The 12195-nt window shown below is 43.5% G+C and overlaps 1 protein-coding gene across 1 annotated transcript; it reads right to left on the bottom strand.

Moving 5' to 3' along the window:
• Nucleotides 1–1136: 1136 nt before the first annotated feature.
• LOC135513217 (coagulation factor XIII B chain-like) lies at nt 1137–11967 on the bottom strand. The gene is made up of 6 exons (XM_064936021.1): nt 11810–11967; nt 5458–5601; nt 4640–4792; nt 3938–3946; nt 3586–3771; nt 1137–1507 (listed from the first exon to the last, which is right to left on the bottom strand). The coding sequence occupies exons 1-6, from the start codon at nt 11922–11924 to the stop codon at nt 1305–1307; spliced, it is 810 nt and encodes a 269-aa protein (XP_064792093.1). The 5' UTR covers nt 11925–11967; the 3' UTR covers nt 1137–1304.
• Between the last annotated feature and the right edge of the window lie 228 nt (nt 11968–12195).

Genomic DNA, 12195 nt, shown 5'->3' with positions numbered 1-12195 from the left:
TAGTTAAAAATCATAAAATGTGATTTTCTGGATTTTTGTTTTAGATTCCGTCTCTCTCAGTTGAAGTGTACCTATGATAAAAATTACAGACCTCGACATGCTTTGTAAGTAGGAAAACCAGCAAAATTGGCAGTGTATCAAATACTTGTTCCTCCCCACTGTATATGGATATATATATTTACCCCAAAATTATATGTGGGATTGGAAATGATGCAGACTATTATATTGATGAAAGCAGCAATCTTTCCGCAATATTAAGCTGATCCAACCCTTACATTTAAAAAATGTTTTTTTAAAGAACAGTTCTTGTGAAAATACCCAATGTAGGAACTGTGTTGGTTCAGTCTATTAATAATAGGTCAGAACAGAACTCATTTTAATTTGAATGATTTTAATTTGTAGTATTTTTATGACCACTATGTTAGATATCAGAATAAATAGGTCTTCTAGGTCTTCCACTATTGTTCAGCTACATGAGATAGAGACATTTCTACAGTAATCTGATGTGCTTAAATTAAGAGCTGAATAAGCATTGAGTGGTACAGGAATCACATACTGTAGTTAGAATGTGGATAAGATCTATTGAAGCATTTTGTCATTATTCAATCACAAAACCTGGACTAACATAACCCTTACTGTACATAAACCTTGTTCACTGTCTATTGACATGGCTAATGTTTGTTCCAGCAAGCCAGTGCCTCCTTTTCCCGTCAAGCCATGTTTTCCATGGGCAAAAGGGGAGGGACAAAATCTATTTCTGCACCTTGGGAGTATGTCTGTACTGCCATGGCTCACCTTAGCCCCATATTAGCCAGCCAACTTGACGAACCATACATAAAACATGACATTAAAAGTTTTCTTGCATATGAGAATTGAAAGACAATATTCCTGCTTAAATGATCAGGATGCCAGCAACAGGAAGGAACACGTCATCATGGCACTATGTGATGATGATGCAGTTGAACATCACATAAACATTTGTCTGGTTGCTAAGATATTGTAAAACAATACTTTGTGAATCTTTATAGTGAACTTTGAGAAATTCATTCCCAGCACCACAAACTTGAGAAAGCTTGGTTGTGTGTGTGTGATAATATTATTCCATGGATCCAATTAAAAGAATCAAAGTAGATCAGTAAATATGAACCAGCAGCACTTTATTTCATGTTGGACAATCATGAAATACCATACATTTATTCAGACAATGAATCTGAAAGTATTTTGAGCAAACTATTGACAGGGGTTATTCATTGACATGTTTGCCCAACAATCCAGTGGCCATCTCTTTGCGTAAGACGAAGCCACTATTGGCAATGAGGCAAGTTCATGAACCCGTTCATACACTGCTGACGAAAATCAACGCTACCTGGGCTCAGTCTAAGATGACCAGTACACTTAAAAGTGGTATGATCTCCATGTGTGGAATAGAGTTTAGTTTGATCTTTTGGAGGATATTTAAATTGGATGTTCTGTGTGTTCATCAGCTCTTCATCCACAGTGCAGGGTTCTGAAATGAGAAGATGGTACAGGAATCAGTGTGTGAACGTGTCCTGCAAGGGCCAAAGATATTTAGTTGTTTTTCATTTTAATGAATGTTATCACTATACCCATAGATCCTTGAGGAATACCACTTGTCAATGCCTCAGGAGCATGGTTCAACAGTTACCTTTCAATTCTAGATGGATTTTAAAATATTAATCAATTGAACTTGAATTCCATTCCATTTCGATCGTTAAATTATACACAGTCAGTTAGACAAGTCAAGGCTAGCTTTTTCAAGCAGAAATTTGCTTCCTGCAACACGAACTCATAAAAGTTCTGGGACACTGTAAAGTCCATGGAGAATAAGAACACCTCCTTCCAGCTGCCCAGTGCTCTGAAGATAGGAAGCACTGTCACCACTGATAAATCCACTATAATTGAAAATTTCCATAAGCATTTTTCTACGGCTGGCCATGCTTTCAACTTGGCTACTCCTACCCCGGTCAACAGCACTGCACCCCCCACAGCAATTCGCCCAAGCTTTCCCCATTTCTCCTTCTCCCAAATCCAGATAGCTGATGTTCTGAAAGAGCTGCAAAATCTGGACCCCTACAAATCAGCTGGGCTAGACAATCTGGACCCTCTCTTTCTAAAATGATCTGCCGAAATTGTTGCCACACCTATTACTAGCCTGTTCAAACTCTCTTTTGTGTCGTCTGAGATTCCCAAAGATTGGAAAGCAGCTGCGGTCATCCCCCTCTTCAAAGGGGGGGCACTCTTGACCCAAACTGCTACAGACCTATATCTATCCTACCTTGCCTTTCTAAGGTCTTCGAAAGCCAAGTCAACAAACAGATTACCGACCATTTCGAATCTCACCATACCTTCTCTGCTATGCAATCTGGTTTCAGAGCTGGTCATGGGTGCACCTCAGCCACGCTCAAGGTCCTAAACGATATCTTAACCGCCATCGATAAGAAACATTACTGTGCAGCCGTATTAATTGATCTGGCCAAGGCTTTCGACTCTGTCAATCACCACATCCTCATCGGCAGACTCGACAGCCTTGGTTTCTCAAATGATTGCCTCGCCTGGTTCACCAACTACTTCTCTGATAGAGTTCAATGTATCAAATTGGAGGGTCTGCTGTCCGAACCTCTGGCAGTCTCTATGGGGGTGCCACAGGGTTCAATTCTTGGACCGACTCTCTTCTCTGTATACATCAATGATGACGCTCTTGCTGCTGGTGAGTCTCTGATCCACCTCTACGCAGACGACACCATTCTGTATACTTCTGACCCTTCTTTGGACACTGTGTTAACAACCCTCCAGGCAAGCTTCAATGCCATACAACTCTCCTTCCGTGGCCTCCAATTGCTCTTAAATACAAGTAAAACTAAATGCATGCTCTTCAAGCGATCGCTGCCTGCACCTGCCCGCCTGTCCATCATCACTACTCTGGACGGCTCTGACTTTGAATGCGTGGACAACTACAAATAGCTAGGTGTCTGGTTAAACTGTAAACTCTCATTCCAGACCCACATCAAACATCTCCAATCCAAAGTTAAATCTAGAATTGGCTTCCTATTTCGCAACAAAGCATCCTTCACTCATGCTGCCAAACATACCCTTGTAAAACTGACCATCCTACCAATCCTAGACTTCGACGATGTCATTTACACAATAGCCTCCAATACCCTACTTAACAAATTGGATGCAGTCTATCACAGTGCAATCCGTTTTTTCACCAAAGCCCCATATACTACCCACCATTGCGACCTGTACGCTCTCGTTGGCTGGCCCTCGCTTCATACTCGTGGCCTTTTTTTGCCTTTACCTCCCTTATCTCACCTCATTTGCTCACATCATATATAGACTTGTTTATCCTGTATTATTGACTGTATGTTTGTTTTACTCCATGTGTAACTCTGTGTCGTTGTGTGTCAAACTGCTTTGCTTTTTCTTGGCCAGGTCGCAATTGTAAATGAGAACTTGTTATCAACTTGCCTACCTGGTTAAATAAAGGTTAAATAAAAAATAAATAAATAAAGGGGAGTTAGCAAGCGAGACTTTGGGCCAATGTTTTTTTAGACGGCTACTTACTCAGACAGGTTATCGATCCTATCCAGATCCCATCACGACACGTCTTGAACGCTGAAGGTGGATCAAGGATGTAGTACTTCTGGCAGACATATTGAACTGATTCTCCATTTGTGTAGCGTTCTCTGGTACCGCCCATCGTGTCTCCGTTCATGAGATGTGGAGGTGGTCCACAGAAATCCTTGGGCTCTAGGAAGACATAGGTGTGATTATAAAAGTACCTTTACCAGTCCTGTATTCAGGGATGGTCCTGGCCATTGCTGCCTGTATTAGTGGACCGATACAGAAGTTTGTATGTTCATACCATTTTGGTCACTACAAGCATGTGAGAAAGTGAAGGAAAACACATCCTTACCAGTCTGAGCTGATGAAGCATCCACATTCACCCATACCACCAGACACAGCAGAGTCAGAGATGATTTCATGTTGATCAAATGGTAGATGCAGTAAAAATGGAAGGAGTAGAACATAAATAAACAATGTCTATCCCAAAGTTAATGTTTGTCTACAGAGTTCCAGCCCCCAGGGAGCACTGAAGAGTGGGGGACTGATCCAAAATGCTGGAATACTCAAACATATTAATTTCAATCTATTGCAGTAGAATCACAAGAAACATCACACAGTTCTTGTGATAATGATCAATATAAAAAGGCTCTGGGTGGTGGAAGTGCCCTCCAAATCATGGACATGCAGTAATTGGACTGCTGTGTCATCACCTCTCGCAATGGGCTAATTATTCTAGTGGTTAGCGCGTTGGGCCAGTAACTGAAAGGTTGCTGGATCAAATCAAAGAGCAATCTGTCATTCTGCCCCTGAACAAGGCAGTTAACCCACTGTTCGCCGGTAGGCCGTCATTTTAAATAAGAATTTGTTCTTAACTGACTTGCCTGATTAAATGTTAAAATGTGAAGATTTTTTTTCTGGTAACTACCTTCAAATGAATCAATTATTAATAGTTTATAATTGTCTAATTACCATATGTTCATGTAAATACCTGGTACTTTCTGTACTTTAAAATACAGTCCTACAGACTTACCTTGACACTCGATTGTCTTACTCCATTCTCCGTTCCTGCAAGTTGCTTTTCCTCTTGAGCCTGTGTTTGGGCCGCTAAGGCATCCATAATCTATTTTGTCCCCATTTTCATATCTCTCTTGGTCAGGAATCAGCAGCATTCTGGTGTCTGCACCCTCAGGTTTACTACAGTAATCTGCAAGTGAAGCACAGACATGGACAAATACCCTCCTCCATACACTCTTTTGGCTCCTCCATTTCCACCACATCTTGTAAAAACAGTGTAATGTGTTACTCTGTGTGAAAATATCAATCCAATTGCAAGGTTCGACATTAAAGCTTGTACGGGGGGTCAAGTGAAAATCAAAATAGTCGGGCAAGCAAAATATAGACTTAAGTTGTTCGAATGGAAGTAAAAAAATAAAAATAATAACATCAAACAATTACTCAGATCAGAATTGAATCAAAGTGTAATCCGGATGTGATGTGTTGCGCACTGTTCTCACAATTTGGGGCGGCAGCATAGCCTAGAGCGTTGGACTAGTAACTGAAATGTTGCAGTATTGAATCCCCGAGCTGACAAGGTCAAAATCAGTCGTTCTTCCCCTGAACAAGGCAGTTAACCCACTGTTCCTTGGCCGTCATTGAAAATAAGAATTTGTTCTTAACTGACTTACCTAGTTAAATAAAGGTAAAATAAAAATAAATCTCTGCAGAGCACATCAGAATATAATGATTGTATTGCATCTGAGCTCATGAGTCATTTATAAGTTATGTTCTTGAAGAATCATTTGGTACATGTAACTCATTTAGAAGTCCAACAATGGGTGTAGCAACTGCAGATTGCCCCTTTAAACTGACCTTTGCCCTTGATGGTCTTATCCCACTCTCCGTTCTTACAAGTTGCAAGACATCCATACTCCACTTGGTCCCCATTTTCATAACGTTCTCGATCAGGAATCGTCCGCATTCTCCTCCCTTCACCCTCAGGCTTACCACAGTACTCTGCAGATGAAGCACAGCATGTTTGAACTATCAAAGTGCAACTAACTACATTGACTGAGACGGTCCCGCTTCAAATGACATTCAGTTTATTAAGGCCTCATGATGCGTTCATCAGCACTACATAATGTGTTACAAATCATCTACAACAGTATGTCATGCTTTATAAATGGTTCATAAATGGGACATAACTGTGTGAAATAACCCACTATGTCAAATATGATAAAATAATCTCCCAGTGCATTACTCATTGGCTTAATCTACCAACCAATCATCACCTTAAGAACTTCCCCATGTGTCTTGTGCATTAGTCGGCCAGACGTCTTGGCAGTAAAGAGATTGTGTTTGTAGCTCTTATTGGGATATTTTCCCCACAATCGACCAAAGATTATAAGTGTGTAGTCTTTATTCATCTGTGTGAAGCCATTAACTAGCTCTGTCCTTTGATAATTAGCTCGCTGGAAATTAGGGCTTGTTGTTTTTTCTCTCTCTTGAGGCTAGGGGAATGGTTTCCACTAGATAGCAAAACCACAAAGTCAAAATTGGTTAGGGTTAGGCATAAGGTGAGCAGTGTGGTAAAGGTTAGTATTAGGTTTAAACTGAAACTCGAAGAAGGGAAATTGTGGAACTGGGCAGAGTTGATGACTTTGTGGCTGTGTTAACTTTTTGCTGTCAAAGGACATGATAACAAATATTTTATTTAGGAAGGTCATTCCCATACAATTCTATGGTCACTCCCACTAAGGCCAACTTTGAATGGTTGATATCCCAGGCTTATATGTGTGCAATAGCCTGTGGACGAGGTTTGTATCTGGTCAAACACAATTATTTCCAGAAGTTTACTAAGGGTTGGTAACAGGCTGATTGGTCAGCTATTTGAGCCAGTAAAGGGGGCTTTAATATTCTTGGGTAGCGGGATTACTTTAGCGTCCCTCCAGGCCTGAGGGCACACGCTCTCTAGTAGGCTTACATTGAAGATGTGGCAATATCATCTGCTATTATCCTCAGTAATTTTCCATCCAGATTGTCAGACCCCGGAGGTTTGTCATTGTCGACAGACAAAAATATTTTTTTCACCTCTTCCACACCTCTTGACTTTACAATTGTTGTACTTTTGGTCCGATCTACTTGAATGTGTAGTGCCAGTGTTTGTTGCTGGTATGTCATTCCTAAGTTTGCTTTTCTTTGCCAATGAAAAGGTCATTAAAGTAGGTTTCAATATCAGTGTGCTTTGTGATGAATGAGCCATCTGATTCAATGAATGAAGGAGCTGAGTTGGCTTTTTCCCCCAACATTTTGATTTAAGGTGCTCCATAACGTTTTACTATCATTCTTTATATATTCTTTATATATTTGTTTCATTGTGTAGTTTTTTTTTTTTGTTTAGTCACATGATCTCTTAATTTGCAGTACGTTTGCCAATCGGTTGTGCAGCCAGACTTATTTGCCAAACATGTTGCCTCATCCCTCTCAACCATACATTTTTTTCAATTCCTAATCAATCCAAGGGGATGTAACTGTTTTTACAGTCATTTTCTTAATGGGTGCATGCTTATTACTAACTGGAATAAGTAGTTACATAAATGCATCAAGTGCAGCGAGGTGCCGGCTAGCGGAGTGGAACACTTAAAAAATAAAGGAGAGCCGCACACTCTAGGAGATCAGATGCAAAAATATTTACGTCCAACATTTCGACAGACAAGCTGTCTTCATCAGGATATGACAGACAAGCTGTCTTCATCAGGGTATATGTCCAACGTCAGGGTATCATGACGACAGCTTGTCTGTCGAAACGTTGGACATAAATATTTTTGCATCTGAGATCTTCGATTGTGCGGCTCTCCTTTATTTTATAAGTGCTCCTCATTACACAACACAGACCAGCAAATATTCTTTACATCATCAACATATGAATCACTACAAAACTTTTTTACGCTATATTAGGCCCAGCGTTTGGAACTTTGGTAATCCTAGATATGTGTCACGCCCTGGTCTTAGTATTCTGTGTTCTCTTTATTATTTTGGTTAGGCCAGGGTGTGACATGGGTGATTTATGTGGTTTGTTTTGTCTAGGGGTTTGTAGTTTATGGGATTGTGTTTAGTTAAGTAGTCTAGGAAAGTCTATGGTTGCCTAGAGTGGTTCTCAATCAGAGGAAGGTGTTTATTGTTGTCTCTGATTGGGAACCATATTTAGACAGCCATATTGTTTGAGTATTTCGTGGGTGACTGTTCCTGTCTCTGTGTTTTGCACCAGTTAGGACTGTTTCGTTTTTTTCACGTTTCTTGTTTTGTTTAAGTGTATTGTTTACATTTTCATCTTTCATTAAAGATGTATAAATAACCACGCGCGTTTTGGTCCGCCTCTCTTTTACCAGAAGAAAACCGTGACAGAATCACCCTCCACAACAGGACCAAGCGGCGTGGTGACAGGCAGCGGCAGCAGGAGCTGTGCAAAGAGGAAAGGACACGGGAGGACGAATTGGACGGTAAAGGACCCTGGGCACAGCCAGGAGAATATCGCCACCCCAAAGAAGAGCTGGAGGCAGCAAAAGCGGACAGGCGCTGGTATGAGGAGAAAGCACGGCGGCGCGGATGGAAGCCCGAGAGTCAGCCCCAAACATTTCTTGGGGGGGCACAGGGAGAGTGTGGCAGAGTCAGGAGTCAGACCTGAGCCAACTCCCTCTGTTTATCGTAAGGAGCCAAGGAGGAAACCAGAACCAGAGCCGGTGTATTGGAGCGTGTCGGGGATTTGATGGCACCTGGGTCAGCTCTCCATACTCGTCCTGAGGTGCGTGCAGTGCCACCTCCACACACCATCCCTCCGGTGGCAACTCCCCGCACCAGGCTTCCTGTGCGTGTCCTCGGCCCAGTACCACCAGTGCCAGCACCACGCACCAGGCCTACAGTGCGCCTGTCCAGCGCTGCCAGAGCCTTCCTCCTCTCAAGCGCTGCCGGAGCCTCCCTCCTCTCCAGCGCTGCCGGAGTCTCCCGCCTGTCCAGCGCCGCCGGAGTCTCCCGCCTGTCCAGCGCCGCCGGAGTCTCCCGCCTGTCCAGCGCCGCCGGAGTCTCCCGCCTGTCCAGCGCCGCCGGAGTCTCCCGCCTGTCCAGTGCCGCCGGAGTCTCCCGCCTGTCATGAGCCGCCAGAGTCTCCCGCCTGTCATGAGCCGCCAGAGTCTCCCGCCTGTCATGAGCCGCCAGAGTCTCCCGCCTGTCATGAGCCGCCAGAGTCTCCCGCCTGTCATGAGCCGCCAGAGTCTCCCGCCTGTCATGAACCGCCAGAGTCTCCCGCCTGTCATGAGCAGCCAGAGTTCCCTGTCAGCATGGAGCAGCCAGAGCCGCCAGTCATAATGGAGCAGCCAGACCCGCCAGTCAGCATGGAGCAGCCAGAGCCGCCAGTTAGCATGGATCTGCCAGAGCCGTCAACCTGCCTGAGCTCCTCTCAGTCCTGAGCTTCTTCTCAGTCTTGAGCTACCCCTCAGTCCCGAGCTACCCCTCAGTCCCGAGCTACCCTTCAGTCCCGAGCTACCCCTCAGTCCCGAGCTACCACTCAGTCCCGAGCTGTCCCTCAGTCCGGAGCTGCCCCTCAGTCCAGAGGGGCCCTTTGTTGAGATTAGTAGGCCAAGGTCGATGGCGAGGGTCACCAATCTAAGGACGCTAAGGAGGTGGACAAAGACTATGATGGAGTGGGGTCCACGTCCAGCGCCAGAGCCGCCACCGTGGACAGATGCCCACCCAGACCCTCCCCTATGGGTTTAGGTGTGCGGCCGGAGGTCCGCACCTTTGGGGGAGGGGGTACTGTCACGCCCTGGTCTTAGTAATCTGTGTTCTCTTTATTATTTTGGTTAGGCCAGGGTGTGACATGGGTGATTTATGTGGTTTGTTTTGTCTAGTGGTTTTGTAGTAATGGGATTGTGTTTAGTATAGTAGTCTAGGAAAGTCTGTGGTTCTCAATCAGAGGCAGGTGTTTATCGTTATCTCTGATTGGGAACCATATTTAGGCAGCCATATTCTTTGAGTATTTCGTGGGTGATTGTTCCTGTCTCTGTGTTTTGTACCAGTTAGGACTGTTCTTGTTTTTTTCACGTTTCTTGTTTTGTATAACTATATTGTTCACATTTTCATCTTTACCCTTGCAGGTAAAGGTAACCACGCTGCATTTTTGTCCTCCTCTCTTTCACCAGAAGAAAACCGTAACAATTTGACTATTATATTGTGATCACTGTATCCTATGGATTAGGATACTGCTTTAAAGTATATATTTACAGCGTTAGTAAAGATGTGATCAATACATGTTCATGATTTAAATCCTGTACCGTTTGTAACTACTGGCAACCTAATCCAGATTGCAGGCAAGTTTTTTCCTGAGTGGGCAGCTTGATGATGGCCAGTCAATATTTAAATCACCCAGAAAATATACTTCTCTGTTGATATCACGTACATTATCATCTTCGCTTGCTTGTAACCGCTAGAAACCACTAAAAATCGCTAGAAAGAGCTAGAAACCACTAAAAACTGATACAAACCGCTAGGAACCACACAAAAGACCACACTTGCCATTTTGGCACTGAGTTGGATTTTGGAGGGGATTTTTTTTGCAGAGCTTTTATTAATACTGTAATTAGTGGACCAACTGGCAAGTGTCTTCACTGACATTTTCAACCTCTCCCTGACCGAGTCTGTAATACCTACATGTTTCAAGCAGACCGCCATACTTCCTGTGCCCAAGGAAGCGAATGTAACCTGCCTAAATAATTACCGCCCCGTAGTACTCGGTAGCCATGAAGTGCTTTGAAAGGCTGGTGATGGATCACATCAACAGCATCCTCCCGGATACCCTAGACCCACGCCAATTTGCATACCACTCCAACAGACCAACAGATGATGCAATCTCAATTGCACTCCACACTGCCCTTTCAAACCTGGACAAAAGGAATACCTACGTGAGAATGCTATTCATTGACCACAGCTCAGCGTTCAACACCATAGTGCCCTCGGAGCTCATCACTAAGCTAAGGACACAGGGAGTAAACACCTCCCTCTGCAACTGGTTGTAAGGGTAGGCAACAACACGTCTGCTACGATGATCCTCAACACTGGGGACGCTCAGGGGTGTGTAAATAAAAATAAATATATCCCATTTAGCAGACGCTTTTGTCCAAAGCGACTTACAAGTCGGCTGGGGCCACTACTTTTTTTTTTACATATGAGTGGCCCCAGCGGGAATCGTACCCACGACGCTTGGCGTTGCAAGCGCCATGCTCTACCGACTGAGCCACACAGGACCCACTTAGTCCCCTCCTGTACTTCCTGTTCACCCTCAACTATGTGACCAAACATGACTCCAGCACCATCATTACGTTTGCTGACAACACGACAGTTGTAGGCCTGATCACCTACAACTATGAGACAGCCTATAGGGAGGAGGTCAGAGATCTGGCATCAAAGACTCCAGTCACCCAAGTCATAGACTGTTTCTCTGCTATTGCATGGTAAGCGGGTACCAGAGCGCCAAGTCCAGGACCAAAAGGCTCGTTAACAGCTTCTACCCCCAAGGCATAAGACTGCTGAAAAATTAATCAAATGGCTACCGGACTATTTACATTGGATGGCAACAACAACTGCCCGAGTTACACCAGGAATGCACAATCCCTCCATCAGTGCTCAGACTATCCGCAATAGGCTGAAAGAGGAAGGCCTGAGGGCTTGTAGGCCTGTTGTAAGGCAGGTCCTCACCAGACATCACCGGCAAATATTACTTTTGATTTTGACTCCCCTTTGTTCACGGACACATTATTCCATTTTTGTTAGTCACATGTCTGTGGAATTTGTTCAGTTTATGTCTCAGTTGTTGAATCTTGTTATGTTCATACAAATATTTACACGTTAAGTTTGCTGAAAATAAACGCAGTGGACAGTGAGAGGATGTTTCTTTTTTTGCTGAGTTTATATTCCTGAAGTTCTGTCAACAACATAAAAAGTGAATATGGAATTGAAGTCAGAAATTGTCGTCACTTTCCCTGCGTATCAGAAGAGTAATGTGCTGTTTCCCTATGATGATGTACAATAGTATCTAAATGTAGCAAAGTAAACACATCAGTTACGTTTGCTCACTTTGTATAGTCTAGTCAGTGTCTTACAGAGCAATTGGTGGATACTAACACAATGTGGGCACTACAAGCATGTGAGAAAGTGAAGGAAAACACATCCTTACCAGTCTGAGCTGATGAAGCATCCACATTCACCCATACCACCAGACACAGCAGAGTCAGAGAGGATTTCATGTTGATCAAATGGTAGATGCAGTAAAAGTGGAAGGAGTAGAACATAAATAAACAGTGTCTATCCCAAAGTTAATGTTTGTCTACAGAGTTCCAGCCCCCAGGGAGCACTGAAGAGAACCACTGTCCAGAGGGACTGACCCAAAATACTAGAATTCAATCAAACCTACATTGCGGGGAGGGGAAACACTGAGGAAAATGCTCAATGTAGGAACTGCATTGGTTCAGTCTATTCATTAATTGAGCAAATCAAAACTAATTTAAAAGTGCAAATCATTTGCTCAGCCATATAGAGACATATCTAATCTGAAGAGCATAG

The sequence above is a fragment of the Oncorhynchus masou genome, chromosome 24 (genome assembly GCF_036934945.1).
Source record: "Oncorhynchus masou masou isolate Uvic2021 chromosome 24, UVic_Omas_1.1, whole genome shotgun sequence".
NCBI lineage: Eukaryota > Metazoa > Chordata > Actinopteri > Salmoniformes > Salmonidae > Oncorhynchus > Oncorhynchus masou.
The sequence above is the reverse complement of the archived record's forward strand: the minus strand, read 5'-3'. Positions and strand labels throughout refer to the sequence as shown.